Source organism: Anarhichas minor, unplaced genomic scaffold (assembly GCF_050575085.1).
Source record: "Anarhichas minor isolate MPS153535 unplaced genomic scaffold, ASM5057508v1 ptg000033l, whole genome shotgun sequence".
NCBI classification, from domain to species: domain Eukaryota; kingdom Metazoa; phylum Chordata; class Actinopteri; order Perciformes; family Anarhichadidae; genus Anarhichas; species Anarhichas minor.
Window position 1 is genome coordinate 14,007,897 of NW_027466479.1, and position 17,159 is coordinate 14,025,055.

General features: G+C 41.8%; 1 protein-coding gene across 3 annotated transcripts; it reads left to right on the top strand.

Moving 5' to 3' along the window:
• Window positions 1-446: 446 nt before the first annotated feature.
• Window positions 447-17,121, top strand: yrk (Yes-related kinase). Of its 3 annotated transcripts, XM_076106391.1 has the most exons (14): window positions 448-1,008; window positions 6,828-6,871; window positions 7,707-7,961; window positions 8,971-9,073; window positions 9,711-9,809; window positions 10,035-10,138; window positions 10,413-10,562; window positions 11,744-11,908; window positions 12,536-12,691; window positions 13,284-13,463; window positions 14,061-14,137; window positions 14,245-14,398; window positions 14,567-14,698; window positions 15,793-17,121. In XM_076106391.1, exons 3-14 carry the CDS (start codon window positions 7,730-7,732, stop codon window positions 15,999-16,001), a joined length of 1,761 nt encoding a protein of 586 aa, XP_075962506.1. In that variant the 5' UTR covers window positions 448-1,008; window positions 6,828-6,871; window positions 7,707-7,729; the 3' UTR covers window positions 16,002-17,121. The 3 variants fall into 3 exon arrangements, with proteins under 3 accessions (XP_075962508.1, XP_075962506.1, XP_075962509.1); XM_076106393.1 differs by lacking the exon at window positions 12,536-12,691 and having other exon boundaries at window positions 447-1,008; XM_076106394.1 differs by lacking the exon at window positions 11,744-11,908 and having other exon boundaries at window positions 451-1,008.
• The last annotated feature ends 38 nt before the right edge of the window (window positions 17,122-17,159 follow it).

Sequence of the window (17,159 nt, forward strand, 5' to 3'; positions counted from 1 at the left end):
ATGGGAAGTAAAAGAGACTTCATTATGAGATTTACATTTCTTGTGTTTATGATCCAAGACACACAGTTCAACACAAACTTCTGGAAGTGTTGCAGCGGGAGTTACCATGATTCCCCACACGATGGAGACATGGACTTAAAAGAAGCGCGTAATGACGCCACAGTTCACTCTGCGAAGTCCCTCTTTAATGTGATCTGTAATAGTGTGACAATATACAGCTGCCCTCTAACTTGACTTACAGCTGAATGTGCCTGACTTGGTGTTGATCAAAAGTATTATTAATAACACGAGAAGAAAAGCAACATGCCAGTAAAGCGCACAAGAGTAAACACCCATTTTTGGATTATACGCACGCGGATGTCGCACATTTCGTTATGTCTTCCTGTAGTTCACACCAGAGTGCGCGTGTCGCCTCTCACCCTGAGAGTGAAAACACGCCCAGACTACATCAGCACCAGCCACTGTCGGTTTGCTTGGTGTTTGAGGGAACCTAAAGTTAGTGCTTACAGCTAGAACATCAACTTATACGTTAACAGTAAAGTATTATTCAACCTTCTTTATCAATGTAGCCTGGCGTACTATTTTTTTTTTTTTGATGATGGCTGTCAACATGATTGTAAAAGATAATTTCATGTTAGAATCTCCAGTGTGATAGTTTACAGAATAATAATTATTGGGGGTGCATTCCTCTTGAATATGGTAAAAAAGGCTGGTAGTCCACATTTCTAAAAGGTAGCCCACATAGGCGTCTTTTGTAATATCCTTCATGTCAACATCGGTCTTCAACTGTCCACTTCACGCGCGCGTTCCTCTGGGGTGGACTTCTTTGCGCGCTTGAAGTCCGTTCCCAAAGACCTTCCGGACGAGGCGCGCGCTCACGTCTTTTCACTTGCTCAACGCAGTAGCTCGCGGCTTTTCTACGTGCGCCCCGCGAGCCACTGGACACCGCTGACTCTCACCTCGGGACACAAGGAAAGCCCCACGGGGAAACGACGCATTTTGTGTCCGGTATGTCTTCTCTGTTTATCATATACTGTCTGAAAACGTAATATACATCAGTTGTAGTTGCAGTAGGCTTTTTATAATTACAGAATGAGTGTTTTGTTTGAAGAACTTTGCTTTAATGAGACACAGATGGGTCGTTTTCCCACACTGCTTATCAAATTAGTTTTGCTTTTAACTTTTCAGTTGTGTTCTATATGAGTGGAGGAAGTCACCTCTGAGAGTGAGAAACTCGACTGTAAATGTAACCGAGGTAGGCAAAAGGAAACCAACCTGATGAACATCAGCAGCCCAGACCCCTCTGTACATTTTTTTAAATAGATCAGTCCGAACCCGATTGGGTGGTTTCAGTGCTTTCGAAAATTGGGTAACTTTGGAGTTACTGTTCAATAAAAGGAAGTTTGGGTAGTTTGCCTGTGAGATGTTAATGAAGTCGGCTACCACTAGTTCCACTCTTCATGCTGGACGGATACCACAAAGGGTGATATTTAGAAATCAAACAGCCAACATTGCAATTTAGAAAGAGAGGAAGTTACCAAAACTTAGTCACAAGTGCTTTAAGGTGAAATCTCTTGCTATCAAAAACCTATACGGCTGAAGTAATTGTACATTTATTGTTAAATTGAAACGGTTGAAGGATCAAACAGTAACTTATCATAGGATCTGGATTTGGGGCTGACCGCATCATCTCGGGTCAACTGGAGGTTTTTGTAAGTGTATTGCACATTTCTCAAACTTTTTGATAGATGAATTCTGAAAGTACTTTTTGGCTGAAGGTCTTTCGTCTGTCAGTTTATGTTAAATCTGCTCCAGAGGAAGAATATTCCTTTGGTAAATGTGATTTATTTGGCAACCCGTCTACAGGAAACCACCTTGAGGAAAAGGCAGGGCTGCATGTTTCCTGAACATGTCCACCTCTCTGAGGTGTTTCTGTGGCTTTGAGGTGTTTATTTCCTCATCATGATGGGCAGCCGGGAGGATCACACCACCGTCCTTTAAGTAATCAACATTAATCTTTGTTTCACCACTGATTTCAAGGCGGCTTGTGTGTCTGTGTGATGGAGTATAGTCGTGGAATTTTTGAGGGTCGGATGGGGAAAGAAGCGATGACGCTGTCCAAGGCCGGACTTCATCACTTCCTGTTTCTTTACGAGGTCAGTTCCTGTCTTTAGCCTCGGGGCCAGGCAGGAAGAAGGGAGGCGTGGATATGTTTTTCAGTTGGTGGGGTTAAGAAATGGACGTCAACATCGTCACAGCTTTCCCACCAAGCAGCTGAGGGCCGTGACGGTGAAGCACTTGTCCTTACAGGCTGATGTTAGACATCTGGATGGAAGCTGCCAGCTGAATCTGTCATTTTCAACAGGGGCTTTGCTGTCGTCAGCCACTGGGGCAACCTGAGGAAGACTCCTCTTCTTGTTGCACCCATAGTAGCAGGCCCTAAGCCCCTTGAAAAACAGGATTAGACTGTTAAACGTAAATGACTTAATTCATGTATGCTCCCTAACGAGCAACCTCGGCCCCCTGTATCTGGAGGATATGATGACTTCATGTGAAAACAGGACGTCCCGATGACCGGGACACCTTACTTTTCCATCGCCCCCACCTCCAGTTGGTCTCTAGTTCCTTTTTGAGTGTGTGTTTGTACTGTGTTTGAGTGTGTGCTATGTGTGTGAGGGTTCGGTGACAGCTTGCTTCCCATTGTCCTATCATTCCTGCTCCACTCACCCTCTGCATCCTGTAGGGCTTCCTGCTAGTGAGGGGCGATTCAGAGAGAAAAGAGAACGGTATAAGAAAGAGATGGAGGAACAAGAAAAGAGGAGGTTGGGAGAAAGTCTGGAAAGAGCTGGTGTAAAAGTACAGAAACTGAACAGATCTGGACAATTGTGTGTGTGTGTGTGTGGGTGTGTGTGTGTGCGTGCGTGTGTGTTTGTGTTTCTCTGTGTTCCTGCAGTGAATTCCCCGCTGGGAGCAGCTTATCTGCAGTCCACTGTGCAGGAAAGGGTGTGTCCTTTGGATTTGAGTGTGACGATGGAGGGTGATGTTATTGTGATTTCATAAGAGCGCACTGAATGCGTGCCAATGCTCTGCTTATATTCTTATAGAGCAAGTTATTATGTTGCTGTATATCAATTCTGAGGTATTACTTGAGTATTTCCAGTTTATGCTACTTTACATTTCTACTGCACTTCGGAGGGAGATATTGTACTTTTTACTCCGTTAGTTTTACTCCACACATATAGGTATTTGTTGCTTGCTTTTCAGATTAATATTTTAAATACAAACATGATGGATTGTTCTACATTAAAGCTCCACCCTGCATCAATTTGAATGGGTCCAACAATGTAATAATATGACACTGAAGGGCCATTTTATATACTGAGTGCTTTTACTTTGGGTACTTTAAGTACACTTTGCTGATAATGTTTCTATATTTTTACTGAGGTACATTTTGCAAGACTTTTGTAACAGAGTGAAGTTCTGCTACTTTTACTGCAGCAATTGACCAGAATGCATTTCTTCATTAGTGCCGTTCTGTGATAGTTTTCTCTTAAAAGGTCAGATCTCTTAATAACGAAATAGAAAACATGCAGCTAGTTTTGGTTTAATTTGCTACGGTTTCAAGATATCCATCTCCAAGATCTCTGCCTCAAACCCCAATACAATAAACACACATTTAATTGAATTTGTGGTGCTCACAGCATTGAGAGATAACGTTGTAAATTCAGCTTCAGCAGCGACTCTTTCCAGAGACCGTTCGCACGTTAGTCTGGAAAATCCACTGATCTTACCGAGGACAGTTCTTCATTGTTACAGTTTACTGTTTTGGTGTTTGGAGTGAAGTCTGTAAATTACGGAATTCTATTCACCTTCATTGTATTGGGTGGAGGCGGTTATTTCAAAACCTGCATGGTGAAAATAATTCAATTATTTGCTCATCTTCATGCCATTAGCGATGGGCAAGACAATGTTTATTTTGTTAAAGCAACCCTGGCAAAACTTTTAAAAACACAAAGATTGAAGCTTATTATCGAATAAAGATGGAAGTATTAGTCCGTGCTGTTGTTGCAGACTTGTATTCACAAACCAATTCCACACTACTCCCCAACAGAGAAAGCTGCTTCTGTATTCTAATTATTTCTTCTTGCCAGCCGCTGTGAAAATCTGCTGTGACAGTAAGCAATGAGTCAGTGAGGTTTTGAAACAGCTAACAGGAAATACTATTATCTCTGAGAGATGAATATGATTGAAAGTGGTTTGTTTTGGGGCTGTGCTCGTGGCAAGAAGCATTAATGACAGATGCATGATGGAGAAATATTGACTGTGCCATGTTATTGTTACACCATATGCAACTAGCAAAACATGTTTTAGATCAGGTGAAAGGCAGTGCGTACATGACTGAAGAGCCTTTTTAATGCAACATTGTAGTCTGTTTATTCTATTCTTTTATGTACATAAGGATATAAATACAGCTCTCATTGCTTTTAATTTAACATTACATATTTTAAACCATGAGTCACAGCTAAACTCTTTTTTTTTTTTAAGGCAAAGGAACTGTTCTTAAATTACTTTGGTGTACTTCTCAGTACTTATGCAGACTCTTGTTTTATACACACCAAAAAAGTAGCAACAAGTGCAAAGTGAGCCAATTTAAATGTGCAACATCGTCAGTGCATGTCACTTTGTGTCAGTTACCTCTGCCTAATGACATTTACAGGTCTATTTCACCACAAACACCCACACACACACACTTTGCTCTACATACCTTTAATGCTTGTGGCTGATTGAAAGAGAAATATGGAAACGGACACATACGTGTTGGCTTGTGTTTAATTTTGTACCATGGCAGGTTATATGTGGGTGCACAAGTGCATATCTTGGCTTTCTGTGTATGCTTGATTGGTGACGCCTTTGTTCAGTGGGCCGTGTGCCCTGTGTGTGTGACTTTAGTGTTAGTTTCCTCTATGTATAAACACCTCGGGTCAACTGAATTATCAGGTGTTGGAGCAGCTTTTGTGTGCAGAGGGGAAGACGGACATTTTATCAACAGGAACCCAATGGAGAACAATGACTGTATGTGTGTACACAATGTGTGTGTGTGTGTGTGTGTGTGTGTGTGAGAGAGTGAGACTACATGTTATTGTGCTGCTGACCCTGTCTCTGGTCATCTGCCAATCTTAGAAAAGCAGAAACAGAAGAGGTGAGATAACGATGAGGGAGGAGGCCTCTTCTCTGTCACTTTCTAAAGTTCATCACAGAGAAAGTGAGCAGCTTCGGTCCAGTGGAAGGCTGGATAGCGAGAGTATAAAGGTTATTGTTGGAGAGGTGTGGGCACGGAGAAGAGAAAAACAGTAACAGAGAGGAAGGTGTGTGTGTGTGTGTGTGTGTGGATGTGGATGTGGATGGACTCCGTCCTCAGTTTCCAGGAAAAGGGGGGAGTGATCCGAAGGGTGGACAGGAAACTCTAACAGGGCTAACTTCCTGTGACTCTCCTGATGGCCGACCTGATACAGTGAATGAGTGTGAATGTGAGTGAGTGTGTATGTGTGTGTGTGTGCATATTTTGCTCTCCTGGATGTAGCCCATAATAGCCTCTGTTGCTTTAAAGATTGAGAGGAATTTTGTGGGAATGTGTGTTGTGGATGAGACCAACCTGACGCTGTTCACTGGGAGCTTTGATGCTTTTTCATAATGAAAGTGAATTACTTTGTTTTTTTTTCGTTGCTCCCAACCTGTATTGTTCTTCCTGTGTATGTGACATTCCTCAGTAGGTGGGGATGCTGCAGCCTGCAGTTTAGTTAGCTTGAAAGGTTGCCTGTTTGAATCCGAAGGCCGCTCTGCACCCATTTGACAGTTTGTTGGGTACCCATACAGTAGCTAACACTAATGCTGTCTAACAGCTCTGCTGTACATTTCAGTTCAGTTGAAACTTTTAGAGAGCTGTTGATTCAACTTCATAGTCAGTTTTGAGGCTCTACTTTATGTACTGTTGGATTGTACTGCATTTTGCACAAAGTTTTTTCTCATATTTTGACCACCCGAAAGCGAATAAGAGTATTTCCCAAAATGTTTTAAGGTCTTCTTTCAGCTAGGTGAGCCTAGTAAACTGTCGGCTGGTGCTCTGAGGAATGTCCGTTAAAAAGGCGCTTAGCAGATTTGATTTGAGGAAAATGCACTCATGTTTACCAGGAAAGCCAGTGTTCTCTGCATACAATTACAACGTTTTACACTCGTCTCTGTATGTTATTTCCTCTTGATGCTGGCACCAACTTTTGTTTTGTCAACCCGAGCTCTATTGAAGCAATGTGGTTTGCTCAAAACTGGAAGTCCGGATTGCGTATATATGTGCACATCTATTCTATACGACGATCTTTGTAAAACACATTTCACATCATCAGTGCATGTCACTTTGTGTCAGTTACCTCTGCCTAATGACATTTACAGGTCTATTTCACCACAAACACACACACACACACACACATACACACACACACACACATACACACACACAGCTGTTTGACCAGAGAGAAGAGTACCCCTTCTCGAAACTGCAAAGCAAAAAGGGAAGTGGCTAACCTCACATCTCTCTCTTCCTTTCCTTATCTCAAGCTGTCTCTTTTTTTTTCTTTTCACTCTTCTGTCTCTTCGTGTCTCCCTTCACGCATCTCTTTATTCACGCTTTAACGCTCTTGAGCCTTTCTCTCACATTCTCCAAAACCTTTCCCCTCTCCGGTTCTCTGCCACTCATCCTCTCTTGGCCTACTCTCTCATTCCGCCGCTTGTCACTCACCCCCCCCCCCCCCCCCCCCCCTTTTTTTTTTTTTCAGTGGCGATGGTGATTGACAGATGATCTGACAGAGGAAGACATCAGGTGAGAAAAAGTTAACTTCTCTTTCCCGCCTTACTGTATCTCCAACCCCATTTCCACCCTTCCTCCTCCTGCTTGGGGGAAGTAAAGTTTATATTTAAAAGTTTGCAACTTCTCTCTGAACAGTTCTCTTTGGTTTAATGACCCTCTGCATACTGTTGATGTCGGCTGCTTTCACTTTCTACACCCTTGTGTTTGAAGTCTAAACGCTGAAACGTACTTATTGTGTTGATTATGTTGAATCTTGTGATAATCCACAAGATTCTTTTATTTTGTGAGCAGTGATAATGTATTTAATTAAATAGGTGAGAAATGATTTCATTGAAGGGACACTCCACCAGATGTACACCTGAAGTCCAGTACAGCTCAGCCTGTGAAGACACTTGTGTAATTCAAAAGTAAAAAAAAAAATAATAACCCCGAAGATGTCATAGTGATGTCATCAGGGTTATCGGACTTCAGAAGTAAAATTACTAACAAAACGCCACTGCGACAAACTGAAGGTGTGGAGTTTGAAAGGGGTGTTCTCGCAGGAAAAATCAAGTTGCATTATGGGAAATGTAGTATCTGGTGTTTCTGAGGTATGACTCATACGAGGCACTAAAAGACAGGATATCTGGGCCTCTACTGCTTCAATTTTGACAATGTTTTTTTATGGAAGTGAAATACTAAATCTCTTGAGTATCCCTTTAAACAGGTTAATATTTAATTTATGTTTCTTATATTTTATTCTAAACAAACCTTTTGTTGTTATCTAATCTTTAAAGCATCAAGCAAATTGACATTTACATATTGAAAAAGTTGTGGCATGTTTCTTTAACTCTGCTTGCTTTCACAGACGTCGTCTCCGTGCTGGTTATTATGGGGTGTGCCTGTTGCAAGCATAAGAAGTCCGCCAAAGAAGCAGCAGCAGCAGCAATAGACATTACAGATCTGTGTCCAAGCAATGCAGATGGAGGGTTGTCCACCGCCTTGACTCAGGGCCGTTACTGTCCCGACCCCACTCAGATCATCCCGGACTTCAACAAGGGCTTCTCATCCACCACCATCTTCTCCAACACCAACACAAACCAGCGGCCTGGAGGCATAACAAGTAGGATTGTGTGTGTGTGTGTGTGTGTGTGTGTGTGTGTGTGTGTGTGTGTGTGTGTGTGTGTGTGTGTGTGTGTGTGTGTGTGTGAGTAAGCACCAAGTAAAATAGTCTAAGAATATAAGATTCTAGAAGGTGAAAATAAATATACTTAATATTATCTAATATAATAATAGAGGAAAATGTACCCAGCACTTCTTCAGTGATGTTTGTTTCTGTCCTAAAATTATCTTTTGCACTGTAAAAATAAGCAAAATCATTATTGTAAGAGTGATATGACGCTGTGATCATGTTTCTCCACCAAAAAATAATTAAAAACAAAATATGAATATGGTAAACATGTGGAGAAAAAACAATTTTTGTTGTTTAGGATAAAATAATGCTTACATGCCCACATTGAAAGAGTTATTATTATTATTATTATTATTATTATTATTATTCTGTCTATACTGGCTCTGAAGTTATGTCACAATTTCAATGTAAGAGATGTGGGACAAAATCAAACGTACTTGTTTTCTGCCAAAATGCATTTTAAATTCAGTAAGTCAATATGAGGCTTCGGTAGTCTCATTTAGACAAATCAAGTGGGTAACTGTCAAAGTTACAGTCTGTGTTTCATTATTGAGATGCAGTTAAAGAGGATTATACAAGTTACAAAGACTGTAACTTTGGAAGATAGACATTTGATTTGTAAGTCAGACTCCTGAAGCCTCATATTAGCTTCTGCCTAACTATTAAATGCATTTTTGCATAGAAAGAGGACTATGATGTTGTGCACTATCTCTTACATCGGTATCGTGCTACGACGAGATCTCTTCACAGCCAGTATGTATTTTAATGTATCGTCATCATCATTTAAAACAGTAAAACCCTAAAAAATTGTTTTAGATCGGTGGTGGCAAACGAGTATGTATAACTGGAAACTGTTAACTCCTCTGTCTCTCTTGTGTGTGTGTGTGTGTGTGTGTGTGTGTGTGTGTGTGTGTGTGTGTGTGTGTGAACACGTTTGCAGGTGGTGGAGTCACTCTCTTTATAGCTTTGTATGACTACGACGCTCGCACCGAAGATGACCTTACTTTTCAGAAAGGAGAGAAATTCCAGATCATCAACAACACGTGAGCACAAACACAGCTGTATTTTAATAACATCTGTTTACAGATGTTGCTAATTTTAGGGAAAACACACCTGGATTGTAATACATTTTGACATACCATATTGTCATACAAAGGTATGACAAAATGCATCAGGAGATTAAGAATTCCTGCTAACTATATGTGTTGAATGTCTTGAAGCCCAGAAGGTAATTCATTTTGTTTGCATACATTACCTGCCACATGCTGCAATTAAATGCCAGCCGTTAACACTGTGAACTGTCAGAAGTGTCAGCTGCTGTATGTTCTTGAACAATGTTCTTGTCTCACTCAGGAAATCTAAAATCAGATTGTTTAAATTTGGAGTTGCTCTGAAGTTATTGTTCACACATTTGCTCTTCATCTTCTTTCTCATCTAAACACCTTTTACTCTTCTGTTTATTTTAATGTAGATTAAGTGCACTTTGCACTTTAACCTATAAGACATTTTTTTGTAAAGTACAGTTTTTGCCAGTGTCATTGTTCCTTTTAATTTCGACATTTTAAAAAGTATCATGACCCTCCATTGTGTAACAAGCCAAACTGTGAGCTGATTGTTCCTTTACAGCTTATCCCTGACTTTGTCAGCAAACTTACTTTTAGTTTGTGTTTTTCTTTGCAGAGAGGGCGACTGGTGGGAGGCTCGCTCTTTGGACACAGGCCACTCAGGTTACATCCCCTCCAACTACGTAGCTCCTGTCGACTCTATACAGGCCGAAGAGTGAGCACACACACACACACACACACACTCTCTCACACACACACACACACACACACACACTCTCTCACACACACACACACACACACACACACACACGTCTGCTGCAATATAAGTACAGTTTATGTTGAAAGATTTTGCTAATGATTGACATGTAGTCTGAGGGCAGAGGTCACAGGTTTGCTTGCTGTCACTGCGGTGACCTCTGTGTTGTTGTCGTGGTGACAGGTGGTATTTTGGGAAGCTGGGGAGGAAGGATGCGGAGAGACAGCTGCTGGGCAGTGGCAACCAGAGGGGAACTTTCCTCATACGAGAGAGCGAGACCACCAAAGGTAAAGAGGCCACTCTTACACACACACAGACACACACATGCGCACACGGACACACACAGACAGACACGCACACAGACACGCACACACACACGCAGCACACACACACACACACTCTTTCAATAGAAGCTTACTTCTCTAAATATATGAAAGCTTTCAATTTCTTTCTCTTTCTATCTCTCACCTCACCCCCACTATGTGCTTCTTCGTCCACCCCTCCCCTCCTTCCTTCCCCTCGTTGTATCCCTCCCTCTTTCTCTCTCCTTTCTCCTTTCAGGTGCTTACTCTCTGTCGATCCGTGACTGGGACGATAACAAGGGAGACCACGTCAAACATTATAAGATCCGCAAGCTGGACAATGGTGGCTACTACATCACCACGAGATCACAGTTCGACACAGTGCAGCAGCTGGTAGAGCACTACACAGGTAACACACATAAACACACACACACACACACACATGGACCCTAATTCATCCTCTTTATTTTGCTTCTCCTTCAAAGTGAAAAAAGAAACGTCTGTGTTGCCATTTTCTGATGGACCTTCATGCTTCAAGCTCCTGCTTCTATGAATTTTACCTACAATTTGTTCTGACTCTCTGCCCGATCATTCTCTGCCCAGCTGCTGGAGAGACTTTAGTTATGTTACTCTACTTGATGCCTACTGTAATTACACTATTAACATGAGTGGGAAGTAAGTACTTTTACTGTACATAACTACAATTTTGAGGTATTCTACTTGAGTATTTTCCAGTTGATGCTACTTTCCGCTTCACTACATTTCAGAAGGAGAATTGTGTACTTTTTACTCCACTACATTTACCTGCCAAATTCAGATTTTACATAGAAAGAATATGATCAGCTTATAAAAGATGATGCATTGTTATCAAACTAGTCAATAGTAGAGTAAGTAATTATAATGAGTTCTACCTAGACCAACAACAGCATTACAATTAGGCTTACATGTCAATGCATCAGAAACAATAATCTACTGATGTAATATGTATAATAATACATAACTCTTAGAGCACTTTTACTTGTGATACTCTTGGTAGATTTTTCTAATTTTACATAAGAAGAATTTTGGATGCAGAATTTTTACTTGTAATGGACATACTTTTACTTTCGTAAAGGATTTGAATACTTATTCCACTAACTTTATAAGTTTGATTCAGAGTTGACGTCAACTGTGAGCGTTCACACCCTCCACTTCCTCTGCTCTCTGTCAGTGTAAATCTGCCCCCTAGTGGCAAGAAGTTGATATAGCAATAATTCTGCAATCGTGACTTTACCTGACACGATCATCAAAAGCAACCTGAGAGATTTGGCCACATATATCCTGCATAATGTATTTGTTTTTCTTATGAACTGTATCGTCCCTGTATTTTCTTTTTTTTTTCTGTACATGATGCTGCTCTGAATGTGTGTTTGTGTCTGTTTTGCTGACTTTTCCTTGTGCCTTTGTACTTTAGTATTTGGTTAACTTGTCAGTTGCATAAGTGCAGAAGCAACCTGTCTTGTTCTTTTTTTTTTATCTCTGCATTTGCTGCTTTTTTCCCTCTGTTCTTCTTTCCTTCGCCTGCTTGTTTGTCTCTCCTCTCTCTCTCAGAGAGAGCGGCGGGACTGTGCTGCCGTTTGATTGGCAACTGCAAGCGGGGCATGCCTAAGCTGGCCGACTTATCAGTGAAGACCAAGGATATGTGGGAGATTCCCCGCGAATCCCTCCAGCTGATTAAAAAACTGGGCAATGGCCAGTTTGGAGAAGTCTGGATGGGTAGGAATGGTGGGACTGTGTTGCAGTGGGGGAAGGTGACAGCTGGAGCACACCTGGATAAAATAAAATATTAAAAGATGAGCAGGTACATATAATACATTTAAGTCTTGGTTGTGTCCAGTTGACAAGAACTGCAGTAACACTTCTGGTGTGAAGACACCTGCACTTTCACAAACATACACTGTAAAGCCCTGTATATCTGTCTGTGTTGTTCAGAGTCTGTCTACCTGCAACAAATATACCTGTGGATTAGACCACACAAAATACACACACACAGTTGAAGCATGTAGTCTGGAATAGTTCTTTAAATGTTGTTTGTTGAGTTAAAACTGCAACAGTGGAAAAAAAACCTTAATAAACCCCTGTGTGTGATAACAATTGCAGAGGCAGCAGTTAATGGATAGCAACGTGGCTTTGTTTTACATCCAGGTGTGCAGAGTTGTTCCCCTCTTCCCCTGTTGTTGCATGTGCATGTTTCATCATCTCACCTCACCTATTTGTCACCCCCCCCCCCCCATCTCTTTTTCCATTTTTCCACCCATCATATCACCCGTTTTCTCCCATTCTACAATACACTTCCACTCTTTCCTTTCTCTACATCTCCACCCTCCTTCCTCCCCATAACAGGCATTAATGATGGGCTGTGTTATTACCTGACCATGTCCTGTCCCAACTCCACCCCACTCACCATGGGCCTTGGGCGGGACGCCTGGGAGGTGGTAAGGGAAACTCTGTCCATGCAAAGGAAGCTGGGACAGGGCTGCTTCGGGGACGTTTGGATGGGTGAGACTGACACCACCAACCTCTGACGCCCTCTGCAGGCTCAGAGGGAGAACTGTCTGTCCAGCATTGTCGTCCGTAGTGTCCGTTACTGTCCTGTATTGTTGGTAATGTTGAATGTCATTTATTTCTGTGTATGCTAGTCAAGTTTGATGTTTCCCCCAGTATCGCTTGGTATTCCCATGTGATGTATTTCCAATTACATGTCTGACCAATTTGTTTAGAAAATGTCGTACAGTTTCTCTGACTAAATGCGAGTGTGTCCGGTTTTATGAGCCGTGCAAATCTTCTCCCTGAAGGTGTTGATGTAAGACCAGTAAAATCTCCCTCCCTCCTAACATCACTCTGTCTCATGTCATGCATGCTCTCCAAAACAGCAATAATTTGCATGCGACAGAAGTATAGCCACATGTGTGTTTGTTACAGCCTGCATATTGTGTTCCATGTTTTTATTTTTATTTTTTACATCTGCATGTATGTACATGTAGTCTTCACCATCAGTATGCCAGAAAATGTGTGTGTATGTGTGCGCCGTCTGTCTTTGTGTGTTTCCATGTGCTATGTGCGCGTTAACGTCTCCTTGTCTCTATGCCAGGCATGTGGAACGGTACCACCAAGGTAGCGGTGAAGACTCTGAAGCCAGGGACCATGTCCCCCGAGGCCTTCCTGGAGGAGGCTCAGATCATGAAGAGACTCCGCCATGACAAGCTGGTGCAGCTCTACGCCGTCGTGTCTGAGGAGCCCATCTACATTATCACCGAGTTCATGAGCCAAGGTATCAGGCTGAGTAAACTGTCATGCCTGTGATGTAGTGTAGATACACAATGAATCCCTGCCGTTGGTTGGAAACCTCACTGACACTGAAAAGTGAGCTCCTCCGAGTGTTAGTAGTAAGTGCAGTCGTTCATGAGAGAATAGAGAACATTCTTAGAAACGCCCTATTGTGCATTGAATTCCTTAAAGAATGTTGGGATCTGTCCCTGTCCTAGCTTTCAACCATTTTGAAATATACCGTGAACAAAAAAAAACAATGAACAAATTTGGTGGAAATTTGTAATTTGTTTTAAGCCGCCATGCCTCCCTGCTGGGCAAAACACTAAACTACAAATTCCAGGGATTCTCTTTCCTCTGGTGGCCGTGGGGCGGGTGAAACATTACTTTAGAATTCACTGGAAACTAAAACGAAAGAGACATAAGTTTGCATTAAGATATTTGCATGCACAATAAACTCTGTAACCATGAATTTACACGCATCTCTCTGGTTTTGATTGAAATTATATTTTGTACCCGCCATGATACGCAGCAGATATGAGTTCAACTACAGGAGGCAAAAGGACTGGCCAGTCATGACGCAACAATCTTGGTTTTTCAGGAAGCTTGTTGGACTTCTTAAAAGATGGGGAGGGGCAGGATCTTAAGCTGCCTCAACTGGTGGATATGGCTGCACAGGTGACTTAAGCACACACACACACACACGCACACACACACACACAATGACAGACGTAAAGGAAACTCATACTTTTACTATCTTGTCTGAGCTCTCTTTGTCTTTTTAGATTGCAGCTGGAATGGCGTACATCGAGAGGATGAACTACATCCATCGTGACCTGCGAGCAGCTAACATACTTGTTGGAGAGAACCTGGTGTGCAAGATTGCTGACTTCGGCCTGGCCCGGCTCATCGAGGACAACGAGTACACAGCCAGACAAGGTAACAGCGTGAGATGTGTACGAGAGAGAGAGAGACGGATGAGGAGAGCAACGATTGCACAATGTGATGATTAAGAGTGTCTGCCTCTGCCTCCGTGCCTATATTTTTATACATAACCTATCCTAATTATATGATTGTGCGTCTTCGCTGTGTTGCCATGGTTTTCAGGGGCGAAGTTCCCCATCAAGTGGACGGCTCCTGAAGCTGCATTGTACGGACGCTTTACCATCAAGTCAGATGTCTGGAGCTTTGGCATCCTACTAACTGAACTCATCACCAAGGGACGTGTGCCATACCCAGGTACTGGACGATACCTGGATGCTAGTTCAGTATTTCCTCATCTCACGAAGTATCGTCCTCGGCAGTGAGAATTCTGCAGGATTTAGTCATTTTTCTGCAACAGCTTTGGTTAGGTTTGCAGAGTTTACTGAGATTTTCAACCAGACCAAACTACATCATAGCACTTGATGAGTTTAGGGCCTTAGTGTCTTTCTCAAAAGTGCTTCAAAAGTAGATATGAGGGAAGGGGAGACCCTCTTTTAAGCACCTGCCACCCTGGTATGCAAATTAGCGTGCAGATCATGCTGTGTCCATTTTTGATTTTACTGTGTGTCCTTTTACCACAATAGTTTCTCGTACAAGATGTCATTGATACACCGACACCAAGTATTGCTCATTTTACACCATTTTTTGATGAAGAATTTTCATGAAATCAATAATTTATTTTCTGTTAGACTTGCTATAAGGGGATTTGAAGTTCAAGTTGTATCATTCTGTTACTCCAGACTTTTTTGGAACTGTTGTAAGATGATAATATAACTTCATTTATGAATTCTCTTTTACAGTAGTGTCATGGCAAAGACAGCAGCACCACATACAACAAAATAATACAAAACATATAAGACAGACTTACGATGAATGAGATATAATATTAGAGGGCGATAAAGGGTCAGAAGGATAATGTAAGATTAATCAAATAACATTAAAGCCACAAAAAACAACACGTTGCTGCATATTTAATAGCAGTAAACAAATACATTTAATTTAAATTATTCCTGTTTTATTTTTTATTATACAAGTTTGGAGGTGTGTTTTCTTCAGTTATAACCATATTCAGATGTGTCCTAAATTATTTTAATGTTGCAGTATAAAGTATATCGTTGCAGTATTTTATCTTTGCATTGTATCTTGAGTTCCTCTGTGTGATTAGCACCACTACTGTGGTGTGATCATTTCTAAGGATTTTCTTTTCTCCGCTTTAACTTTTCTCCATATCCAATATGTGTCAATTTTCTTGTCTGTTTTATGTGTTTTCTTTAAAATCCATCCCTCCTTCTCTGAACCCTCTCCCGCATCCACCCCCTCCCTCCCTCCTCCCTCCTCCATCCCTTTAGGCATGAACAACCGTGAGGTGTTGGAGCAGGTGGAGAGGGGCTACAGGATGCCCTGTGCCCCGGGCTGCCCCGCCTCGCTCCATGAACTGATGCTGCAGTGCTGGAGGCGAGAGGCTGATGAGAGGCACACCTTTGAGTACCTGCAGTCCTTCCTGGAGGATTACTTCACGGCCACAGAGCCGCAGTACCAGCCCGGAGAAAATCTGTGACCACACACGTGTAGGACAGATGTGGAGCAATAAACGGACAAACATAAAGAGAAAGACAGACAGACAGAAAGGCAGACGTGGGATGTATACATGCAGACACACCAATATGCCTTCATTGTATTTGTATTCTTACTGTGCACGCACACACACACACACACACACACACACACACACACTCTAACATATTAAGATACATATCATTGCCTTGTTTTATTGTTTAAAGACAGTTTCCTCCTTTTGGTTATTGATCACTGCAGTGCAGCCCATTCAGGACGGTTCAGTCAACCATGTTGAAGAGCGGAGTCGGATCTCTGCTGATCAGGCCTTGCAGTAATGTTGCTTTACTCTGTAACCATGACAACAAGGAACCGAAAGAAGATGTAGATGGTTGTGTTGAGGTGGGGGGGGGGGGGGGGAGTGAAGTTGGTACATGATTTGTTCAGCTGCCTTAAATGTCCAGGTCCCTTTTCTGATTTCTGTCTCTGGGGAGAGCAGCTTCGAAGGACAACTGTTTGCCTGAGAGAAAGGTGTTGATAGAGAAACGATGGACGGTGCAACAGGTTTCAGACAACATTAAATAAACCCCGTGAACTTGTGTGATGGATTATGTATGCAGACACTGTGAGATATAATAAGATGCTTCCTCTTACTATATTCTAAAAAGGCTGTTGAACTGATCCATGTCCATCACCTGAAAGGGGGAACTGATTTCAAACTTGCTCCAACATCTGCTTTAAAGTGGTCAAATTAAGGTCTGTTTTAGCCTTTAAAGTACCTTTAATACTGTGTTAGTAAAGTCTGAGGGGAGAGATGGTAAGGAATGCTCTTTGTTTGTCTGATCATTTGAATGACAATTTTGTATGAACTGTCTCTGTTGCTGTTTTAATTTAACTCCGATATATCTGTGCAACACAAAGACTTATATATTAACATGTACACAGTTTTCATGCATTCAGGGTGAAATGTTACACATAAAGGGGAACGATCAATGCCGGTGGTCTTTGGAAGGAAAGTGTTTTAAATCTGTTTTGTTTTGACTATAGAGTGTAACCTTTATGTGATTTTATGAGATTCCCTGTTATGTTATTGTAATAAAAATCAAATATCTTTTCCGGGTTAAGACATGTCTCTTTGTCTCTCTATGTCTCTCTTCATATT

Coding starts and splice junctions, on each gene's coding strand:
- yrk (XM_076106391.1), top strand. CDS start 7,730: ATGGGGTGTGCCTGTTGCAAGCATAAGAAGTCCGCCAAAGAAGCAGCA. Junction 13,464..14,060: donor CACCGAGTTCATGAGCCAAG/GTATCAGGCTGA, acceptor TTGGTTTTTCAG/GAAGCTTGTTGGACTTCTTA. Junction 14,399..14,566: donor CGAGTACACAGCCAGACAAG/GTAACAGCGTGA, acceptor CATGGTTTTCAG/GGGCGAAGTTCCCCATCAAG.